This window comes from Stigmatopora argus, chromosome 20, assembly GCF_051989625.1.
Source record: "Stigmatopora argus isolate UIUO_Sarg chromosome 20, RoL_Sarg_1.0, whole genome shotgun sequence".
NCBI lineage: Eukaryota > Metazoa > Chordata > Actinopteri > Syngnathiformes > Syngnathidae > Stigmatopora > Stigmatopora argus.
In genome coordinates this window covers 6,817,621-6,842,695 of record NC_135406.1, presented here as the reverse complement: position 1 = coordinate 6,842,695, position 25,075 = coordinate 6,817,621, and the positions used below count along the sequence as shown (strand labels likewise).

The following is a 25,075-nucleotide window of genomic DNA, read 5'->3' as shown; positions in this document are numbered from 1 at the left end:
TTTTTTAGGCAATTAATCAAATATTTGTCCCAATAATATTGGGACAAATATTCGATATATATATATATATATATATATATATATATATATATATATATATATATATATATATATATATATACATATATCAGTGGCGGGCCGTCAGGGCCTTCAAGGCCTTCTCTGCTGGCCTAGGAAATATCTGAATGATATTATATTTTGTCCATCAATACTTATTATTCCAAATGGTCTGTTAGCTTCCTTTCATTGCTTTTCCCCCTGGTTAAACTGCTTCCAGATGTGTGTTTTCATATTGAAGCATTTAACCAATCACATTTCAGCCATTATTTGTTGCCAGATCAGATCTGCCTCAAAGCCTTCACAATCAGTTCTTGCGGGCTCTGCTGCATTCAACTAGACTGTTGCTTTTAACCAATCAGGTTTCGAGTTGGCAACCACACAATGATCTTTCAAACTATGATTGGCTAGTAGGCGGGCCAAAGCAGTACCCGAGGAAGCCGAGATCGCAAACTCCACCCACAATGGCCGACAGAAGCAAAAACAAATGGATTCTGTTTGCTCCCAAAGCTATTTTCCAGACGGACTTTTCCAGAAAAAAATGGACATCATTAAGAAAGGGCGGTCAACTCCGACGCTAGCAAGCCTGTTACAGCCGGGAAAATGGTGTGTGCGGCACTTTCAGCGCGCTAACTTAGCTCCACAAGCAAATAGTATATTGTTGTGTTGATTTAAAGCTATTTTCAAAATGGACTATGCCGGAAATATGACAGGACAGGCTCGACTTTCATCATTAGCTTTGATGGCGATAGGAAAGAAGGAAGAAAGAAAGGAGGATGGATATTGTGTAAAAACGATTTTTGGTGAGTAAAATCAATTGAAAAGCAATGAAAGGAAGCTAACAGACCATTTGGAGAGAGAGAATATATATTGGTATATGAATTCAAATGTCTCTTGTTTGTTATTGATGTTATACGATTACTCAATCTTGGCTTGAAACTTGTCGTTGATTGTCCATTGCTTTCACCGGTGTGTCACCCAACTGTTTTTCCATGTCTGTGTATTTATTCTTGTGTTCTACGTCTTTTGGTTCTTTTTTGTTGTTGTAATTTTGGATTCTGGGCTTATATGTTTTCAATTTGCTTTTGGTGTCTTTAATTAAAACCCTTTGATATACCTTAGTGATGGGACGATGCTACCTCAAGGATTGTATTGACACACTGTGTCAGCACTGTATTGAAACCGTGTTGGTCATCCAAATACGTAGTGACCCTTGCAGTAGTTATAAAATCATTGCAGGTAAAAAAAAAATCCATGTTTTTTTTTTATTCCAAACGGAGTTCAGAAGTAAAATAGATCAAATTTGAGTTACCATTTTTAACTTATGTCCACATTTTTGTTAACTGGTAAATCATGTGACATAAAAGTGGTTATTCCGTTTTGCCTCGCACGATCAAAATGATTCCACACTGGGGAAAACTTCTCAGAACGAGCCGAAATTACGCCAAAGTCCGTCCAACAGACCCACGACACTTTGATACAGTTTATGTCTTTAAACTATTATCACACTTTGGCCAAACGATAATTTCCCTGTACCGGTCACGTGATTCTTTCTTAAAGCTTTACACGCCCCAATATGGGCTTTCTCTCTTGAGTTATCGGCACGGTGCTGACGCACCAGCGTCTCTCGTTCCATCACCCATTCATTTATCAGCAAAACCTGCTTTAGCTTAGCCCAGCTAGCAGCTAGCAAATAAACAAGTCGTTGACTAGCTTGTTTATACTTTAGCTTAATTTAGCTAGCAGCTATCAAAGGAATAAGTCGCCGAGGAGCTAGTCGTCGAAGAGCTTGTTTATGCTTTAGCTTAGCTAGCAGCTATCAAGGGAACAAGTCGACGAAGAACTCGTTGTAGGTTTCCTGGCTATTTTAGCTCAGCATAGCTAGCAGCTATCAAAGTCGCCGCCATCTTCAGAATTCACGTGTGGAAATGTCGGCAAGAACACAACTGCCAAAGCTCCAGGAGGAACTTTTTGAGGTCAAACAGGAGCATTCAACTCACGAGCAATCGACAGTTTGGAACATGACGCACGAGAAAGTTGTTCTTCATAGACTAGAAGGTGGGTACACTTTTTATTTCCATATATTCCCTTAAAGGTATTCTATTGACATGACACTATAGTAGCGTAGGTACATTTTCATGAATTTGCACTAGCACCATTCGAAGAAAGACGTAATAAATTATATTTCTATTTAAATATAACCACTCTAGGAGGGAAAGAATGAGTCTCAACGCGTGTTAATACTTAACAACGGCATTAAACAGTAGCTTTCCTATTATTGTATCCTTATCACAAACAATGTATTTTTCAAATTACGCAAAGCGCGAGCGCCCCCCAGAGGCGTTCAAGAGTCATTCCTGCTACTCGCCCTCCAATTTTGGCTACATGCTTGAGTGACATAACACTTATTTGCATGCTGTAAATCGAAATTTCAAATACTAGAGATATAGATGCACTAAACAACAACGAGAGCAGCGTTCAAACAACGGTGTCAAAGTTGCGGCCCGAGGGCCAAATCTGGCCCACTGCCACTCGTTGGTGTGGCTTGCGAAAGTACTTCATATTTAATGCTAAAGTTCAAATGCAGCTTCTAAATAAATAGAATACTAACTATCATCCGAAATCATCACTACATCACTCCGCACAGACATTGTTGTATGCCCTTGCAAGGCAAGAGCGCTTCACCTCATACCAGTACCATCAGAGGAGGGGATCGAGACCACCTTCGAGCGCAAGAAGGCCGAATACTTGAATCTGTGTGCCAGAAATTTGTCTGGAAATGCACCATCTACCCAGTCGAGGTTTGCTGCCGAGGCAACGTTGGGCTTCTCCCACTGTTTTTAATCCCAACATTCATTCATTCATTTTCTGATATGCTACATCGTGTATAGGGGGTGCTGGAGCCTATCCCAGCTGCCTTCGGGCCAGAGGCGAGCAACACCCTAAATCGGTGGCCAGCCAATCGCAGAGCACGAGGAGAAAAATAATCATTCACGCTCACACTCATACCTAGGGGCAATTTAGAGTGTCCAATCAGACTATACATCTATTTCAATCTCATTAATCCCCCAAATAATAATAGACCTGCTACTGAATAAAAGATAATGCTTTTTTAATGCCTTCCCTTTAGCGAAAGCATTTTAACTAAATTAAAATCTAAAACATAAAAGAAAATGTTTACAATGAAAAGGCTCCAAAAAAGATTTGACTAATTTTAAGGAGTTACATCACCAGTGAAGAAACTTTTCTGACCAATAGTGCCATACTTTGAAAAATGCACCTATAAACAGTTTTCAACTCATGTTGCTGTTGACGAGAATACTACAGTAGTAAGTACTGCATTGTGATGAAATGGATGTATGGCGCCCTCTTATATATATATATATATATATATATATATACATATACATATATATATATATATATATATATATATATATATATATATATATATATATATATATATATATATATATATATATATATATATACATATATATATATACACATATATATATACACATATATATATATATATATATATACACATATATATATATATATATATATACACATATATATATATACACATATATATATACATATATATATATAAATATATACACGTATATATATATATATATATATAAAATCGGATTAAAAGAACTGGATGAAAAGCCTTAAAACTTTTTTTATAGATCTAAAACAATGTTTATTTGAGCATTTTTTCTTAGTAAGGGAAGATGTCTTAATCATTTGTTGAAAATATTTCTATATAGTTGTTGGAATAATGATTCAAACCTTTTAAATCATTATTAGTAATATTTAATTAAAAAAGGAAAAACATCTTTCAACATAGCTGCGTACAACTTGCAAGGAGGTGCCTTGTGACGTCGTCTCAGTCCACAAAGCATTCTGAATTGCAGTAACTGAATCATTGTATTTAATCGCGACATTCTTTCCGAACACCCAAAACAATGGTGTGAGGAATTGCATAATATTTTCATTATAAGGTAAACAAAGTAGTATTATAATGTAAACAAAGCCGTATTTTAAAATCTGCTGCTGGAGTCTCGTCATAACAGTCTCATTGGGTCCTGCCGGAGAAGTGTCCGAAACAATGTGTCCTCGAGCTTTGGCCTTGAGGAGACGATGATGTGGAGGAAAAATGTCCATGTTCCCATGACTGTTTATAGCCTTACTACTTATTAAAAAATGCTTACAACACATATAGAATATTCCATAATAATTCTAACAATAGTTATTTTTACATTTTACAAAATACTTATTGAACTAAAACAAACACCAAAAAAATTTGGAGGGAAAAATTTCAAATATTCGTTAAAAATGGGAAAATCAAGACATAATTTACATCTATAGGTTGGTCCGGGTTAAGGGAATAATGTAAATAAAAGAAAAAACAAACTTTTCCTTTTGGGTTTAAGACACCTTTGAGAAATTGCTAATTTTCTAATATAATTTCTTAAAATGCGCTTCTTCGATAACTTGTGATTGACGGTGTCTTAAATAATAATAATAATAATATAATAATAATAATAATAATAATCGGACATAGGCCCTGTCGTCATTATCACAACAACTAAGCCTACTTGTCATCACACGCAGAAACTGCGTGTGACGAAATTGATGGTGCTTCTCCATAAGCTACGTTTAATCGGCAAAAGACCTAAATAAGTGTAAGTTACGGACTTGTAATTTGTCATTCCGCTGTTGTGGATACAGGTCGCTTACCTCTCGCTTACCTCTCACTGTCTTCCACTTACCTTACTTCAGTCAGCTAGTAGGAGGCAGATCACCTACCAAACATCTGTTCATATACCGCAGAAGGGAATGTGTGTTATGTTAGCGCGAGTTTAGATTTCTGATGGATGTGGGGAAAAAACTGTCCTTAAGCCTATTTGTCCGTGCTTTGTGGGACCTATAGCGTCTGCCAGAGGGCAGCAGCTGGAACAGATTGTGACCAGGGTGGTAAGGGTCCCCTATGATGTTCTTGGCTCTGCTGAGGTAACGAGGGCTGGCAATGTCTTCAAGTGAGGGCAGAGAGCAGCCGACAATCCTCTGGGCAGTGTTAATCACTTTCTGCATGGCCTTTTTGTCTGCCGCCGTGCTTCCAGCGTATCACACTGTGATGCCGTACGCCAGGATGCTCTCTACAGTGGTTCTATAGAAGGTTATCAGAAGATTGGTGCCCAAGTTGTTCTTCCTAAGTATCCTGAGGAAATGGAGTCGTTTCTGAGCCTTCTTCACCACTGCCGTGATGTTTGTAGACCATGAGAGCTTGTCCGTGACGTGGACCCCCAGGAATTTAAAGGACTGGACCCTGTCTACACATACTCCATTTATGAGGAGTGGGGCCAGATCTGTGCCGTGTTTGCGAAAGTCCAGGATTATTTCTTTAGTTTTCGTGGTGTTCAGTGTGAGATTGTTCACCGAGCACCTTGAAGACAAATTGTTGACCTCATCTCTGTACGCCGACTCATCCCCTCCTGAGATGAGTCCGACCACAGTGGTGTCGTCAGCGAATTTGATGATGGTGTTAGACTGGTGGGTGGGTGTACAGTCGTAGGTGTACAGGGAGTACAGAAGAGGACTCAGTACACAGCCTTGAGGGGAGCCAGTGCTTAGTGTAATGGAGGAAGAGAGGTGGGGACCAAGTCTAACAGTCTGTGGTCAGTTGGACAAGAAGTCCTTTATCCAGCAGCAGATTGAAGGAGATAGTCCAAGGTGGGAGAGTTTGTCAGTCAGAATGTCCGGTCAAATATGAATAAGAACGTCAAATATTGTGTACAGTGTCCACGAATACTGAACTTAGAATGAAACAAATTTTCTCCTGACCAAGAGAGAGCAGTACGTAAATAAGAGACTGATTCCTGCGAGTTCAAACCGTTTCGATGAAGAACTACCTCTCCCGTGATGCCAATCGTCAAAACAGAACAGCATCATGACCAAGGACGATTTGTTTCTGCGCATGCGCGTTTTGCGACGCCTCCTTTTGAGACGCGATCTTCAAGTGATTTATGTTTAATTTAATTTCAATTAAATTCAAACCTGCGCAAACATTTTTTTGCTCAAACCACATGTCAGAAAATTTGAAGAATAATTATTTCCTATGTCCAACTCTCTTACATTTATAAACTTAATGCATCGAAGGAAGTGACGCTGCCACCACGCATGCACAGTTTTCGCCACCAAACTTAACCTATGGGTCCCAGTCGTGTCTAGCTTCAGCTACTTTATGACCTTAAATATCAGCCAAAATCATTTTCAAGACCTCGTTGAAGCTTTGTGCGCTACTTTAGCTCAGCCTGTTAGCATATATCAAAGGAACAACTCTTCAAGTCGTCGAAGAACTTTGAAGCTTTGCGCCCTCTTTAACTTAGCCTAGTTAGCAGCTATCAATGGCGTCTCCTTCAGAATTTACGTATGGGAAAAGACCAGCAAAGTTCCACGAGGAAAACTCGACATTTTGCAAAATAATGCATGCAAAAGTTGTCCTTCACAGACTACAAGGTGGGTCCATTTTTATATCTATATATTTCCTAAACCATTAAGGCTTAATGGTAATTGTAGAAGTGCTATTTTTGTGCGCTGCAATCCCTCAGCATTTCACTACATCGCAGATTTTTTAATGCAAAAATGTTTTTTATTTTGTAAATTATTTTTCAAGCGGGAGCAACTCCCATGTCTCCCGCTTGCTACTAGGACACAGCACTGACTATTTTTATTTTATTTTAAGTTCTTAAAAATGTGAAAAAGCAGCCCAGAGGAGCGAGTGGTTAGCGCGTCGGCCTCACAGCTCTGGGGTCCTCGGTTCAAATCCAGGTCAAGTCCACCTTTGTGGAGTTTTCATGTTCTCCACAGGCCTGCGTGGGTTTCCTCCAGGTACTGCGGTTTCCTCCCACACTCCAAAGACATGCATAGACTTTGCATAGTAAGGCTTTTTTTAATAATAAAAAAGACCATGTAAAGTAAAGCATTAGTTTCTTTAAAAATGACCATTTATGGAAAGGCTTTTTAAAAAAAAAAAAAACCTTTTTATTTTGACGTGTGTGGGTTTTCTCCGGGTACTCCGGCTTCCTCCCACATTCTAAACACATGGTAGGCTGATTGGACACTCTAAATTGCTCCTAGGTATGAGTGTGAGCGTGAATTGTTGTCTGTCTTGTTGTGCCCTGCGATTGGCTGGCCAACAATTCAGGGTGCCCCCCCCCTCTGGCCCAAAGTCAGCTGGCATATGCTCCAGCACCCCCCCGACTCTGATGAGGATAAAGCGGTTCAGAAAATGAGATGAGATTAAAGAATCCTTTTGGTTTAATAAAACAAAACATTTTTAAACATTGAAATGTGTAGGTGTGCTCTTAATTGTACTTTAATTTTGAAGGTGAACTCTGTTTTCCTCAAACTGTTGATTACAATGCGGGTCACCCGCAAGTGCTATAATTATTGCTTGTTAATTAAACATTTGCTGTGGCAGCCTGCATATTACAGGAATACCTTGACATACCAGTGTCCCAATTTACGAGAAATTTGAGAAACGAGCTAATTTCCGAGCAATTTTTTTCCTTGAGAAATGAAACAAATTGGAGATACGAGCTTATTGAGATGGTGGTCAAATATGTGTGGGTGTGTATAGTCATTTGAGTTGATTTCAGTTAAATTTGAAGTTAATGTCATGTTACGAGCCTAACCACCGCCGATATAAGTATAAGACTTTACATTCCCAGTCTAACCTAAAGGACTTCTCTTTGGATAGACAGATTATGAAACATATCATTTATTTTCGTGTCTTTGCAGGTTTCAGAGAATATCTTGGTCCTGATGGGAAAGAGTCTGTTGGCCTTAAAAAGGAACTTGAGCTCCCCCAAATTAAAGAGGAGGGGCCAGAGTTCCCTCAACAACAAATGAGAGACGAGCGACTTCCAATCAAGAAGGAAGATGATGTCACCTGGTCATTTGGTGAATTCCTGAAGAGGGAAGAGGATCTGGGCGTGACCAGCAGAGGGGCGGAGCCTTCACACACCTTAACGTTACCCCAAATTAAAGAGGAGGAGCCAGAGTTCCCTCAACAGCAAATCAAAAAGGAGGAAGAAGATGTCACCGTGTCAACTGGTGAGCCTTTCAAGAGTGAAGTGGATCTGGGCGTGACCAGCAGAGGGGCGGAGCCTGCACACACCTTAACATTACCCCAAATTAAAGAGGAGGAGCCAGAGTTCCCTCAACAGCAAATCAAAAAGGAGGAAGAAGATGTCACCGTGTCAACTGGTGAGCCTTTCAAGAGTGAAGTGGATCTGGGCGTGACCAGCAGAGGGGCGGAGCCTGCACACACCTTAACATTACCCCAAATTAAAGAGGAGGAGCCAGAGTTCCCTCAACAGCAAATCAAAAAGGAGGAAGAAGATGTCACCGTGTCAACTGGTGAGCCTTTCAAGAGCGAAGATGATCTGGGCGTGGCCGGCAGAGGGGCGGAGACTCCGAACAGCAGCTCAGCAGAAGGGCAAGCAGACAATTTAATTGCTCCGTTATCAGACAGCGAAGACTTGCTTTATGACAATGAAGGTCTTAAGGACGGCAAACTCTGGAAATGCTCTCAGTGTGGAAAAACCTTTGGGAAAAAGTCTACTTTGAAAACACATATGAGGAGCCACACTGGGGAGAAACCCTTCTCATGTACATTTTGTGGTAAAAGATTTACAGAGAAGGGACACTTAAATAGTCATGCAAGAACACACACAGGTGACAAACCATTTTCATGCTCAGTTTGTGGTAAAAGATTTACACACAAGAGAAACTTAAATATTCATGCAAGAACACACACTGGTGAAAAACAATTTTCGTGTTCAGTTTGTGGTAAACGATTTAAAGAGAAGAAAACCTTAAAAAGGCACACAAGAACCCACACTGGTGAAAAACCATTTTCGTGTTCAGTTTGCGGTAAAGCCTTTTCTAATAAGCAAGTTTTACGAATACACACAAGAACCCACACTGGTGAAAAACCATTTTCGTGTTCAGTTTGTGGTAAAAGATTTACCCAGAAAGGAAGCTTAAATAGTCATGCAAGAACACACACAGGTGAAAAACCATTTGCTTTCTCAGTTTGTGGTAAAAGATTTACAGAGAAAGGAAGCTTAAAAATACACACAAGAACGCACCCAGGTGACAAACCATTTTCATGCTCAGTTTGTGGTAAAGCCTTTTCTCATAAGCACGTTTTACAAATACACACAAGAACCCACACAGGTGAAAAACCATTTTCGTGTTCAGTTTGTGGTAAAAGATTTACAGAGAAGGGAATCTTAAAAATGCACACGAGAACACACTCGAGTGAAAAACCATTTTCGTGTTCAGTTTGTGGTCAAAGATTCACACAGAAAGGAAGCTTAAAAATCCACACAAGAACCCACACTGGTGAAAAACCATTTTCGTGTTCAGTTTGTGGTCAAACATTCACACAGAAGGGACACTTAACAATTCATGCAAGAACCCACACTGGTGAAAAACCATTTTCGTGTTCAGTTTGTGGTAAAGCCTTTTCTCATAAGCACGTTTTACAAATACACACAAGAACCCACACAGGTGAAAAACCATTTTCGTGTTCAGTTTGTGGTCAAAGATTTACACACAAGCAAAGCTTAAAAATGCACACAAGAACACACACAGGTGAAAAACCATTTGCTTGCTCAGTTTGTGGTAAAAGATTTACAGAGAAAGGAAGCTTAAAAATACACACAAGAACACACCCAGGTGACAAACCATTTTCATGCTCAGTTTGTGGTGAAAGATTTACAAAGAAGGGAAACTTAAAAAGGCACACAAGAACACACACGTGAAAAACCATATTCGTGTTCAGTTTGTGGTAAAGCCTTTTTTCTTAAGCACGATTTAAAAATACACACAAGAACCCACACAGGTGAAAAACCATTTTCGTGTTCAGTTTGTGGTCAAACATTTTCCCAAAGGAGAAGCTTAAAAAAACACTTATTAACCCACACTGGAGAACAATGTTTTCCTGCTCAGTCTCTGGCCACAGATTCGCTACAACAGCCCAATTAAAAAGCTACACAATTCAAAAACCTTTTCCAGGTGCAGTTAATGTTCCAACATTTTGACAGAAGGGAACCTGAAAAGAAGACTTAACAACCCGCAGTGGCAAAAAGCCCTTTCTTTGCTCAATTTGTGGTTCAACACATTGGTTAAAAATACTTAATAATACATAATACTAAGTTTGTTGCCAAGGATTTATTTCATTTAATCTTCAGAATTTTCTATTAGCTTTGTAAACTACATTCTTTTCCTTTTTTTAACTATAAGAACCGACTTTGGGTTTATTTTTGAGTAGTTCTTTTCGCTTTTCATATTTATCCAAACTGATTTGATTTGTATGTAAATAGACCTGGCAGTCGGTATATGAAGTCAAATGTGAATTGTTTTTTTAATTTTATTTTAATGTTGAACAAACAGATAATACTCAATATTCTTATGTATAATCCTTAGTATGAATAAAAATATTGATGGCTTGAAACTTATCGTTGTGATTGTATATTGCTTTCGCCTGTGGTCGCCTCCCCTGTGTTACCCACCTGTTTTCCATGTCTCGTTAACCCATGCCTTACTGCGTCCTGCGGCTTTTTGTTCATTTTAATTTTTTGGGGTGTAATTTTTTATTTTGGGCTCAGGTTTTCAGTTTGCTTTTTGTGTTTTTAATTAAAACTCTTTATGTATACCGTAATAATTGTATTGACACACTACTAGTGATGGGTTTATGAGCATCACTTGTCGTTTCCATACAGTGACCTACTGCTTCGCAGAATACTTACACCTAGTGTACGTTAGAAATCACTGCAGGAAACGTTATACAAAAAGCCCAAGGGTGCATTAACGTCAACTCGAGTTCATGTGGGCCGGACTATTTTAGATATAATATTTATATTTATATTTATATATATATATATATATATATATATATATATATATATATATATATATATATATATATATATATATATATATATATATATATATATATATATATATATAATATCAGTGGCGGGCCGGCAGGGCCTTCAAGGCCTTCTCTGCTGGCCTAAGAAATATCTGAATCATATTATATTTTGTCCAATACTTATTATTCCAAATGGTCTGTTAGCTTCCTTACATTGCTTTTCCCCCTGGTTGCACTGCTTCCAGATGTGTGTTTTCATATTGAAGCATTTAACCAATCACATTTCAGCCATTATTTGTTGCCAGATCAGATCTGCCTCAAAGCCTTCACAATCAGTTCTGCGGGCTCTGCTGCATTAAACTAGACCAGGGGTAGGGAACCTATGGCTCGGGAGCCATATGTGGCTCTATTGATGGGTGTATATTGCTCTCCGCTAACCTATGGTAAAATATGGGAACCGCTGGTGAGAGAGCTAAGTCCCGAACACACCAATGGGAGCGTCACGCCGGCAATGTGGCGCCGACACCGATCTCTAGCACCTTTTTAATCATAATTTTCTTCATTAGACTCTTCTGCATGCATACTCTGATTGATACTCATTGATTAGCAACAGTTGAAAAAATGTACTCAAAAGAATTCAGAGATTTTTTTTTTACTTCCAAAGTGGTGAAATGATTAATAAATTGCACACATTTCATGTATTTTTACTTTTAAATTCTTAGTATGGCTCTCAAGGAATAATGTTTGAAAATATGAATTGTTTATGGCTCTCTTCGTCAAAAAGGTTCCCGACCCCTGAACTAGACTGTTGCTTTTAACCAATCAGATTTCGAGTTGGCAACCCCACAATGATTTTTCATAGGCGTTAGCATTTTGCTGGCTGGGACATGTCATTGCTTTCACAAACTAGGATTGGCTAGTAGGCGGGCCAAAGCAGCCAGAGATCGCAAACTCCACCCACATGGCCGACAGTGGCAAAAACAAATGAATTCTGTTGCAGATTTCTCTCACAAAGCCATTTTCCAGACGGACTTTTCCAGAATTAAAATGGACATCATTAAGAAAGGGCGGTCAACTCCGAAGCTAGCAAGCCTGTTACAGCCGGGAATATGGTGTGTGCGGCACTTTCAGTGTGCTAACTTAGCTCCACAAACAAATAGTATATTGTTGTTTTGATTTAAAGCCATTTTCAAAACGGACTATGCCAGAAATACGACAGGACAGGCTCGACTTTCAGCATTAGCTTCGATGGCGATAGAAAAGAAGGAAGAAAGAAAGGAGGATGGATATTGTGTAAAAAGGATTTTCGGTGAGTAAAATATGGCCATATTCCTAAATAATATTTCAATTGTGGGCCAAGTTCTGATATCTGAAAAGCTCCAGTGTTAGTTTTTAAGCTCCACTGTTTGTATTTAATCACAAAATGCTACTAGGAAGTGGATTTTACCCCAGTTTAATTTTTGGCGTTTCACCATTGACGTCCATCGCTGTCTTTTCCCGGGAAAAATCACCCCCCTGGCCTGGTTGTAATGTCTCAAAAGCGCCAGTATTTGTATTCAATCAATAAATGATGCTAGGAAGTGGATTTTACCTAATTTTAGTGCATTTTTTGTCATTTCACGTATGGACGTATCGGCCTTCATCGCTGTCTTTTTACCGGGGAAATGATACTCCGGGCCCAGTTCTGATGTCTAAAAAGCTCCAGTATTTGTATTTAATCAATAAATGCTGTTTTTGGCTGGATTTTACCCCATTTTCTGACAATGTTTGCCCGTACGCCATTGACGTTCATCGCTGTCTTTTCCCGGGAAAATCACCCCCCAGGCCTGCTTTTAATGTCTGAAAAGCTCCAGTATTTGTATTTAATCATGAAATGCTGCTAGGAAGTGGATTTTACCCCATTTTTGTGCATTAATTTATTGATTAATTTTTATGTGTCGCAGCTGTAGCTGCAGTAGCGGTTTTATAGCCATAAAATAGTTTTTGAGGGTTGGATTGATACGTTGAAGGCGCTACCAGAAAATGCACCGACCGCCACTGGTATATATATATATCTATATATCTATATCTATATCTATATCTATATATATATATATATATATATATATATATATATAGATTTATATCTATATCTATATCTATATCTATATCTATATATATATATATCAGTGGCGGGCCGTCAGGGCCTTCAAGGCCTTCTCTGCTGGCCTAAGAAATATCTGAATCATATTATATTTTGTCCACCAATACGTACGTATTATTCCAAATGGTCTGTTAGCTTCCTTTCATTGCTTTTCCCCCTGGTTGCACTGCTTCCAGATGTGTGTTTTCATATTGAAGCATTTAACCAATCACATTTCAGCCATTATTTGTTGCCAGATCAGATCTGCCTCAAAGCCTGCACAATCAGTTCTTGCGGGCTCTGCTGCATTAAACTAGACTGTTGCTTTTAACCAATCAGATTTCGAGTTGGCAACCCCACAATGATTTTTCATAGGCGTTAGCATTTTACTGGCTGGGACATGTCATTGCTTTCACAAACTATGATTGGCTAGTAGGCGGGCCAAAGCAGTACCGAGGCAGCCGAGATCGCAAACTCCACCCACTATGGCCAACAGAAGCAAAAACAAATAGATTCTGTTTGCTCACAAAGCTATTTTCCAGACGGACTTTTCCAGAAAAAAAATTAAGAAATATTGGCCCATCATTAAGAAAGGGCGGTCAACTCCGAAGCTAGCAAGCCTGTTACAGGCTTTTTTTACCTTCATCAACGAAGTGGAGGAAGGTAAAAAAACCAACGTGTTCCTGTCTATAATTGGTGCAGAGGCTTACGGATTGCTAAAACAACTTTGCATACCAGAGAAGCCTAGTAGCCTCTCATATGAGGTGCTAAGTGGAAGATTAGCATCTCATTACAACCCGAAACCGCTGGTGATCGCGGAGCGATTCAAGTTTCAAAAGAGGAATCAGAGAGAGAACGAGTCTGTGTCGGATTATATCGTGGCGTTGAAGCAGCTATCCAGCCACTGCGAATTTGGTCTCCAGTTGGATGAAGCAATGAGAGACAGATTTGTTTGTGGATTGAGAGTGGAAGCTATTCAGAGAAGATTACTCACGGAGCAAGATCTAACATTTAAAAAAACATGTGAACTGTCGTTGTCCATGGAGATAACATCAAAGAGTACGTTGGAGTTCGCTAGCAAAATGGAAGAACCTGCCACATTAAATAAGATTGACCAGGAAAAGACAAGCAAAAGTGCATGGAAATACCAACCAGCCACCAGCGATTGGAAAAGTAAAACCACAAGTGGAAAATTCAGACCACAGAGAAGAGAAAATCACCAACCCTGTTACAGATGTGGACTAAGCAACCACGCCGCTCATGAATGCAGGTATAAAGGAGAGACATGTTACAAGTGTTCAAAAGTAGGACACATAGCAAGGATGTGTAAAACTAAAAATTGGCAAGGACACACGCAGTATGTAAAAGGAAATAAAAATGAGACAACAGGAAATGCGGATGATGAACTGTGGGAGTCATATCGCTTGAATGCCGTGTATCCCACAAATGCTGTCGGGAATTGGAGGAAGGAAATGACAGTACAGGTCATATTAGAAGGAACTCCTCTCGAGATGCAACTGGACACAGGAGCAGCTGTAACACTGGTTTCAGAAATTGTGTATAAGAAGCATCTCTCTCATCTGCTTTTGGAAGTAAGTAAAGTGCAGCTGTCAACTTTTTCCGGAGAGAACATTCCTTTGATGGGACAAGTGACGGCCAAGGTAAAATATGGGACCCAGAGTGGGGAGCTACCATTAGTGATCGTAAAAGGTGACAGACCAGCGCTACTTGGCCGTAACTGGCTCAGGGACTTCAAACTGGACTGGGCACGCATCTTCTCAGTTATACCAGCAAGGGGCGGTAACGATGCAGATGAGGAGTATGGTGACTCAAAGCCCAAGAAAGTGCGTGCAGTACCCCGTGAGCAAAAGCACAAGCGCTCCAAGGATTCACAGGATGAAAGTGAGGACTCCGAGGAAAAACTCCCCAAAACCAAAAATGATTCAGCAGATGACTTTGGTCGTGATGACCAAGACAACGACTTTGGAGAGGAAGATGAAGACGGAGGAAGTGACTACAGTATAGAGTACAGAACGTCAGCAGAAAATGCCAACGCACATGCGTTATCTAAACTGCCCGGGAAGGGGAAGGATAACACCGCGGAGGAAAACAGCATCTTCTATTTCTCAGTAGTAGATGAGCTTCCCGTGCAAGCTACAGAGATTGCACAGAGCACTCTCAAGGACCCAGTCCTATGCAAAGTACTGGAGCTGACTCGGTCTGGATGGCCAAGTCAAAACAAGGACGAGAGACTGAAACCATACTTTTTCAGGAAAAATGAACTGTCGGTGGAACAAGGCTGCATATTGTGGGGAATTCGAGTTATCATTCCACCAGCACACCGAGAGCGACTACTGCATGATCTTCACCTAGGACACCCGGGAGGGTGCAGGATGAAGGCCTTGGCCAGGAGCTATTTGTGGTGGCCGCAGTTGGACAGTGACATAGAACATACAGTACAACAATGTGACGCCTGTCAGAGTGTGAGGAAACTACCTGCAACCGCACCTCTACACGTCTGGAAATGGCCGACTAGAGTTTGGCAGAGAATACATATTGACTTTGCAGAGAAAGACCAACACCACTTTTTAGTACTAGTGGACAGTCATTCAAAATGGCTGGAGGTCATCGCCATGGCAACAACCACAGCAACCAAAATGATTGAGGCGTTGCGGAATATTTTTGCTTCCTACGGGCTTCCTGAGGAGATTGTTTCTGACAACGGACCTCAATTCACTTCGCAGGAGTACAAGACATTCCTGCTGAGCAACGGAATAAAACAAACTTTGGTACCAGCTTACCATCCCGCTTCCAATGGAGCGGCAGAGCGAGCAGTTCAGACAGTGAAAGCATCACTGCTGAAACAAGTACTCGAGGAGTAGAAACAAAAGGTCACAATAACTATGCAGCACAGGCTAGCTAACTTCCTGATAGCATACAGGAGTACACCGCACACTGTTACAGGATGTGCACCAGCGGAACTGTTTTTAAAACGTAAAATCAGGACCAGGTTCAGCTTACTGAAACCAGATCTCGCTCGAGTGGTGGAAGCAAAACAAGAGAAGCAGAAACACTATCATGATAGAACCACCTCCAAGCTGAGACATCTGTCTGAGGGTGACTCAGTTCTGATCCGGAATTTCCGTGGAGGGAAGGAGAGGTGGACAAAAGGAACAGTGGAAAAGAGACTCGGACCAGTCACCTACCTGGTGTGGAATGGTGTGAGCCGACGCTCGATCCACATTGATCATCTGCTGTACAACCAACCGTCCAGACCAGAGACATTGGAGCTTCCGGATGAGCAGCTGGACATCACAAACAAGTACCCTGTGGTGGTTCACGCAGATGTGGGGGGGAAAGGCACACCTGGAGCAGTAGGTGGTAGCCCGTACTCACCTGAAGAGACACGTGTAACATCTTCGCCAGGCTCAGTGGCCTGTGACAAGACAGTTACACCTGACAACCGAGCAGTCAGTTCCCCAGAGGTGTGTGGGCGCAGGTACCCAGTGAGAGATAGAGCACCTCCGAAGCGACTGAATTTGTGATCGGTCAGTTGTGAGGAACGTCGTTCCTAAAATAAAAGAGTTCCTGTTCATACAAAAATGTGAAAAGAGTTCCTGAGATTGAAATGTCAAAGACTGGAATATTGAGTCTAATGGTTGTGTTAGCAGTAATAATTTAGTTACAAGTTGAGAAGTAAAATTATAAAAAGTTAATGAGGCAAAGATAATTGTTGGAGTTGAGTGCTAAGTCTAAATAGGAACTTCATAGTTAAAGGGGGAGGAGTGTAATATATTGATAATGATAGTTGCCTCGGGTTATGGAAGAGTGTTTAACCACGCCCCTGGAGCCGTGGGGTAGCACAGCGTAACCCGGAAGTAGTAGTGTTGTGTGTCCGGTTTGTGAGTGTGTGTGTTGTTGGAGAGTGGCAATAAAGAGCTACACGTGTTTTACCCTGGGCTCCGCCGTCTATTACTGTTATGGATATATTAGCAGTTATATAACCTGCAAAGTTATTACAGGGCACTTTCAGCGCGCTAACTTAGCTCCACAAGCAAATAGTATATTGTTGTGTTCATTTAATGCTATTTTCAAAACGGACTATGCCGGAAATATGACAGGACAGGCTCGACTTTCTTCATTAGCTTCGATGGCGATAGGAAAGAAGGAAGAAAGAAAGGAGGATGGATATTGTGTACAGTTAAAAAGAATTTTTGGTGAGTATAATTACAAATATGGCTATATTCCTAAATAATATTTCAATTTTGGGCCAAGTTCTGATATCTCAAAAGCTCCAGTATTTGTATTCAATCAATAAATGATGCTAGGAAGTTGTGTGGAGTATGAAATGTATTCTTATGCTTTTTACTAGTCAATAGGTTTATTTAGTGTAGTCACTAGAATAGAATTTTGCATGGGCTAGCGGAAATTTCCGTCCGTGACACCTATGAGTTGGGGGCGCATCATCTACCATGACCCACCCTTTTCTTTGTTCACATTTTCCCGCCTATAGTTTGTACCTATGTCACATGACCTTTGTTCAATAAAACTGGCAGACTCTGCTGGAGGGAGCAGGAATCTCAAACTGGCTACGCTAAGAGGTGAGTGCATCTTTTGGCGCTGGCTACTCTGACTTCCTCCTTCAGCTGAAGCTAGTTAAAAACTCATCATGGCCGACTCTGTGTGCTTCCTCTAATTCGAAGTTATTGAATGTTAATCGATTAGATCCAACATTTTCTGGTGCCTTAGAAACCCGGGAGATTCATTTCTGAATTTTCGGACCACGGTGGACTGAAAGCCGAGAATACTGACGTCAGCTACTCTTACTTTAAAAGAGAGGGCATTTCGGTTGATCGTGGCCCGTTTGAAGAACGAACCCCCATCGAAAAGGAGGAGGCACAGAGACGGTAAGGGGCTGTTTAAAATTAATATTTAGGACAAGTCTGGTGGGAATCCCGTTTTTCCAATCGTGAGAAAGTCGAAGAAAAACGCCTCATAAATCGGGGATAAATGCATATCGTTGGGGAGTATGTATGTCAAAAAAGAAGGTAATACACAAGGTATGCGGCGGACGTACACTTCGGCCATAAGTTACGTTCGTAAGGCAAGCTGGTGACGCGGCTTTAACCTAGGGGGTGAAATAGTCCCTCGTTAAAGGATTCCTGGAGATTGTTAAAAATAAAACTTCAAAAAATACTGCACCCGATGAGTAAGAAAGCGCTCGATTAAAAAGTATAATACTATTATATAAACCGGAAGCGTTTGTTAAGAACCGAAAGTACGCCGATACGCGCTCGGGACGCGCTCGGGACGCGCTCGTGAATAGAGGGGATTTAAAAGTAACGGTTAAAAAGACAACGTAGACGGATAAATAGGATAATAAAAATAAGTATTAAAGAGATAATACATTAGATGGGGCGCCCCTAGAGAATCGCCGTAAAATATCGCGGTAAATATATTAATAGCGTAACATATTTGAAAAACGTTCAAACAGGAGCGAGAAGAAAAAAGCATCCAAGATGGGCTCGGGGAACAGCAAAGAATATCCAACTGATGTCAAATTCATGTTGAAACATTTTCCTGGTCATTGTGGTCATATAGAAGAATGGACCAAAAAGGACAAAGCACATGGGGGGGGGGGGCTAATTGTTATTAGAGCCATTGCAAGCTATTCAAAGGAGCTTAGAAGTAAAAAAGGCTGTAAACAAAGGGAAGAAGCAAGAAAAAATAGGTAAACAGCTGGAAGATATTAAAGTATGGATAGAACAAGCTGCAAAACGAGAAGAACAAAGGATTAAGAAGAAAATAAAAAAGGCAGAACAAAGAAATACCATGGCCGCTGTGATTGATGTTAGGCCTGGTGAAGAAACAATGGCAAGAAGCCCACTTTACGGCCAGCCCCCCTTCACAGATTTTGACACCCCTCACCCGCCAAGCCACGCACACCCATTGCAAACAAATAGAGGGGGGTCGCCCATGGAGTCTACTGCCCCGTTCACACCTAACCAAGGAGCACAAGCTGAACAAAGTCGCTGGCAAGGAGGACTACCACAAGATGGAGCCAGAAGAGAGGAACCAGAGCACGCAAATGCCACTGCAGGTATGAACCTGAATCACTTGGGTCCGATTGTCTCCCCACAGATGCAGACGAGAGCACAAAAAGAAAGAAGGGAAGAGGGACAACTCTACCCTTCTCTGGTGGCGTTCCAAGGACCTCACCCTAACCCACCACTATGGGCACCACCAGGTCAGATATATCCCATGGTTGAAGTGGCTAATCCACACTTTCAGGTGAACGGAGATCACAATCGAACCATTCTCGTCCACCGTCCATGGACCGAGTCCGATTACACCGAAGCATGCAAAGGGCTGGGAAAGCCAATCAAGAACCCGACTGAATGGTCCAATAATTTTGAACAATTGAGACAAACTTTCCACCTGAATGGAGCCGAGACAAAAAGAGCGTTCATCATAAGTCTGGGACACAACTTTTCCAGAGTGAGAGGAAACTTTGACGAAAGAGATAAGAGATCAATAACAGCGCAATTCAAACCACATGACTCAATTTGGGGCAGTGATGTTCCTGACGACCATAAGTTGTGGTCCACCCCCCAAAAAATCATATTGTCACTACTTCCCCAGCTTGGAGTGGGTAAACTTATGCTCCGTGTAGAGACATTGAATTATCGTATGGGACTGTTCATTAACCAAACCGTCAAGGCCCTACAGGGCATAGCAGATGAATTAAAAGCCCTTAGAGAAATGGAGTTGCAGGATCGAATGGTTTTGGATTTGATAACAGCCAAGGATGGAGGTGTGTGTGCCATAGTCGGAGAACACTGTTGCACTTTTATCCCAGATGAAACCGGTGACGAAGGTAATATTACTCGTGCCATAGCTGAAATGAAAGCCTTAGCCAACACCATGGCCCAGGATCACTCAGCCGTAGGTGCATCATTATGGTCGTGGTTTTTATCCGGGTCATGGTTCTCAATTCTGGTTAAGATTGCAACCCCCTTACTTGCGATTATGTTTCTGTTCTGTATTTTTTCTATGTGTGTAATCCCATGTATGAAAGCTATGATTCGAAATACTATCCAGCACACGCTGGTAGCTTACAGTGACATACAGTATCACCGCATGGCAGACCATATTGGAGATTCTCGCACTCTTTCGAAGTGTGACGGGTCCCACGATGTCGAGTCGTCCGGGTAATTGTACTTGTCTTGACTTAAAAATTGTGTTCGCTCATTAAGAGGGACGCAGAGGAATTTTTCTCGAATGACGCTAAATACCTCGAGTTTTTCGCCTTTGCCTTGACAAGTGATTTTATTATTTTCCATACCCCTTGATAAGTAACTGTTGATGATATTTGTATTCTAGAACCTGGATAGGAGGGATATGAATTTATGTGTTTGAAGAAAATTCTTTCAAAGTAACTACAGGGGGAAATGTGGAGTATGAAATGTATTCTTATGCTTTTTACTAGTCAATAGGTTTATTTAGTGTAGTCACTAGAATAGAATTTTGCATGGGCTAGCGGAAATTTCCGTCCGTGACACCTATGAGTTGGGGGCGCATCATCTACCATGACCCACCCTTTTCTTTGTTCACATTTTCCCGCCTATAGTTTGTACCTATGTCACATGACCTTTGTTCAATAAAACTAGCAGACTCTGCTGGAGGGAGCAGGAATCTCAAACTGGCTACGCTAAGAGGTGAGTGCATCTTTTGGCGCTGGCTACTCTGACTTCCTCCTTCAGCTGAAGCTAGTTAAAAACTCATCATGGCCGACTCTGTGTGCTTCCTCTAATTCGAAGTTATTGAATGTTAATCGATTAGATCCAACAAGTGGATTTTACCTAATTTTAGTGCATTTTTGTCATTTCACGTATGGACGTATCGACGTTCATCGCTGTCTTTTTACCGGGGAAATGATACTCCGGGTCCGGTTCTGATGTCTAAAAAGCTCCAGTATTTGTATTTAATCAATAAATGCTGTTTTGGGCTGGATTTTACCCCATTTTCGGGCAATGTTTGCCCGTACGCCATTGACGTTCATCTTTGTCTTTTCCCGGGAAAATCACCCCCTGGCCTGGTTTTAATGTCTGAAAAGCTCCAGTATTTGTATTTAATCATGAAATGCTGCTAGGAAGTGGATTTTACCCCATTTTTGTGCATTAATTTATTGATTATTTTTTATGTGTCGCAGCTGTAGCTGCAGTAGAGGTTTTACAGCCATAAAATAGTTTTTGAGGGTTGGATTGATACGTTGAAGGCGCTACCAGAAAATGCACCGCCCGCCACTGATATATATATATATATATATATATATATATACTTTACTATACAGTGGGTGCTAGAGCCTATCTCAGAGGACTTTGAGCACAACGCAGGGGACACCTCGAGGTGGTTAGTGCGTCGGCCTCACAGTTCTGGGGTTGAGGGTTCGATCCCATGGCAAATGGTTGTCAGCCCCCTTGTGCCCTGCGATTGGCTGGCCACCGATTCAGGGTGTCCCATGCCTAGTGCCCGTAGTTACCTGGGATAGGGTCCAGCATCCCCCCGGGATCTTTGTGAGGTTCAGCGGTTCAGTAAATGAATACAAGTATACAGTCTAGGGCAGGGGTCGGGAACCTTTTTGATGGAAAGAGGGATAAACAATTGATATTTTTTTTAAATGTTAATCCTTGAGTGCCGTGCTCCGAATTTATAAGTCAACATACATGAAAATGTGTACAATTTTTAGTCACTTTACGACTTTTAAAGTACAAAAAGTCTTTTGACAACATTGTTACATGTTGGAGTAATCATTATTATAAATGTGTTTGCAATGCTTATTTAGGAATAGAAAGCCTTATTATAAACATGCTTACTATATTAATCAATATATTTGCTTATTAGGAATAGTAATGCTCATCCTGAATGTGTAACAATATTAAACAATATATATATATATATATATATATATATATGTGTGTTGAACGCTGTGCTTTTATGTTAGAGTTATTGGCATTAATAAAAGCCATTTTAATGCATGCCTTGCTAAAGTAAGGACTGTGGTTCACATCAAGAGGACAGGGAATGGCCATGGGCATGGAGAGGTCTCAAAACAATTGCTCTTGGGAACTGCGAACTGTTTTCGGCTTCGGAGGACTCACGACAGGTGCTCTTGGGAACTGAAGACTGTTTTCGGCTTCGGAAGATGGTCTCACAACAAGCGCTCTTGGGAACCATGGACTGTTTTGGGAAGCACCTCTTCACTGAATGGTTCGCATCGAAACGCGCTTGGGAAGATTCGACAGGACCTACAATTGTTTTGATAACTGTGCAAAATTGTTGTGAGACTCTACGAATGTTTAGACTTCTGTGGGGCATGGTGTTAAAATCTTATGAATAAATTAGCAAAAGGGACTTCGAGTTGTTAGAATGATCTTGACCGGACACGCGGGTGGATGTATTCTCTTCTTGCAAGAATTTAATGGAGATGTGACTACAGATGCCTTTTTATTGAAAGCTGAATTTGGAGATACCTAAGGATTAACTTAACATTACATTGTTGCTAATCAATTAGAATATCCATGCAGAAAAGTGTTATGAAAAAAAAGTTTGATTATAAGACGCTCCATAGTTTACCTCACAGGTTAGCGGAGAGCCATATGCACCCATCAAAAGAGCCATATGTGGCTCCCGAGCCATAGGTTCCCTACCCCTGGTCCACAGTGTAGTCTGCCTTTCGCCCTGAAGTCAGCTGGGATAGGGTCCAGCAAACCTTGTGAGGGAACGCGGTGCGGATGATGACTGAATGGATGTTTTATTTAGTAACAATGCAAAACACTTATTGTGGTAAAAAAATTTAAATATTGCTCAAACCAATATACTGGTCGACTTTTTCTGTTCAATGCATGTATGGTTTGAAGTGTTTTTCAATGGCCTGCTTTTATGCCAAGTTAGTGACTCACTGAGGCTTTGAAACGCTTTGGTGCATGTCGGATTTCTAATGGGATTGAAAGTCATATGTGCCGTCGTTCTTGGAAAAGATGAAAGAATTTGTTTGCTAAACACATCTCTCCTTGTCTTTTAATCTGAAAACTTAATTATCAAATTAGTTTGTGGCTCCATTCAAGTACTAGTGCACATGCAACCAGATTTGTTATCATAGGTATCCCAGGTTAGTTCAAGCAACTCACATCTTAATTACAATACATTGCAGACAATTAAGTGTGTTTGGCTTTGTGCAAAATGTGGAAGCTCTTTCCTAACAAAGCAATGAACATGGCGCCGGCTGAGTGATTAACACATCGGCCTCACAATTCTGAGACCGAGCGTGAGACCCCAGGTTCGGACCTTCCTGTGTGGGTTTCGTATGTCCCCCCAGTATTGCGTGGGTTTCCTCCGGGTACTCCGGTTTCCTCCCACATTCCAAAAACATGTACTATGGTAGGCTAATTTGACACTAAATTGCCCATAAGTATGGGTGTGAGTGTGCGTGGTTGTCCGTCTCCTTGTGCCCTGCCTCTGGCCCGGTTCACATCCAGTTATGAAAATACTAAAGCTGCCTTACGGAGTCTGCTGGGATAGGCTCCAGCACCCCCCGCGACCCTAATGAGGATAAAGCAGTTCAGAAAATGAGATGAGATGAGCTCATTTAGAAACTGCATTTTCGCTCTCTTTGGGTTGACTCTGTGTCATACGAAAATTGATTGGATTGTCTGACCCTTTGTGTGTGATAAATATGCAAAAAACACAGAAATCAGGAAGTGGGCAAATACTTTTTCATGGCACTGTATACTGTGTTTCTGCTGTTTTCTGTAATTTGTTACTTATATGATAGCTCAGTCATCCAGTTATGAAAATGCTAAAGCTGCCTTACGTCAACAGGTTAGGAGCTTTGCCCATAACTCAGAAATACAGTCTCATTCAGTTCCTAGTATGAAATGAAGGGTGTTCAAAGGAACCAAAAATTCCACAAATAATACATCCATATGTAAAACTTATTTTATGATGTGAATAAACTAACTTCTTGATGCAAGACACGGAATTGCTGTGGGTAAAATATTCCTTCATAAAGACAAAAGTCTGTTATCTTCTGCTGTTTTTAAATGATTCACAATACTGTACATGTGAAAGAGAGACTGCATGAACAGCTGGCATTGTTTCTCAAAAACATAACTTATTTATCACCACACAATAATCAGAGAGAGCGAGAGAGAAATGACAAATTGAAAAATTCTAAAAAGATTCAGCTGTTAAAAAATAACTTTCCTAACTGGTGCTATCCCACTCAGAGAATCGATCAATGGCTGAAAGTATTGTATGTTGGCCAACATAATGGTCATCATCTCATTGTCAAATGGATTTGTATAATGAACACACACCAACGCAAGGTCAAATACACATGTTAGAGCCCTTGTTATATAATCCTCATTTAAAGTCTCTCCTCTATTTATCTAATTGTGAATATATTTCTATTTCAGCAATTCATTTTCGCACATAAATGAAAGATAAGACCAATAATAAAGGATAAACAACAAAGGGGAGGCCCGGCAGCGCAAGTGGTTAGCATGTCGGCCGCACAGCTCTGGGGTCCAGGGTTCAAAACAGCTCAGTCCAACTGTGTGGAGTTTGCATGATCTTTCCCGGCCTGTGTGGATTTTCTCCGGGTACTCTGGTTTCCTCCCACATTCCAAAGCCATGCATTGTAGGCTGACTGGACACTCTAAATTGCCCCTAGGTATGAGTGTGCGTGGTTGTCTGTCTCCTTATGCCCTGCAATGGGCTGGCCACCGATTCAGGGTGTCCCCTGCGTCTGGGACGAAGTCAGCTGGGATAGGCTCCAGCATCCCCCGCAACGAAGGACATAAAAATGACAGAGGGTATGAAATATGGGCATCCATTTAGTGAGGTAAACAAAGCATGTACATATACATACATAC

At 40.9% G+C, this 25,075-nt stretch overlaps 1 protein-coding gene and 1 pseudogene across 3 annotated transcripts in view; both read left to right on the top strand.

Annotated features, from left to right (window-relative positions):
* LOC144065889 (uncharacterized) overlaps positions 1–10,632 on the top strand; it is a 70,830-nt gene extending 60,198 nt beyond the window's left edge. Inside the window, exons 2-3 of one of the 2 annotated variants that reach the window (XM_077589115.1) lie at positions 7,873–8,811; positions 9,148–10,632. In XM_077589115.1, the coding sequence (XP_077445241.1) occupies positions 7,873–8,811; positions 9,148–9,905 (1,697 nt within the window). In that variant the 3' untranslated portion in view covers positions 9,906–10,632. Of the gene's footprint in view, positions 1–6,520; positions 6,589–7,872 lie in introns of those variants that run through there. The other variant, XM_077589114.1, reaches the window with a different exon arrangement.
* Positions 1,665–25,075, top strand: part of LOC144065907 (uncharacterized) — a 215,196-nt pseudogene continuing 191,785 nt past the window's right edge. Inside the window, exon 1 of the transcript XR_013297349.1 lies at positions 1,665–2,115. The product of XR_013297349.1 is annotated as an uncharacterized LOC144065907 (transcript). The remainder of the gene's footprint in view (positions 2,116–25,075) is intronic.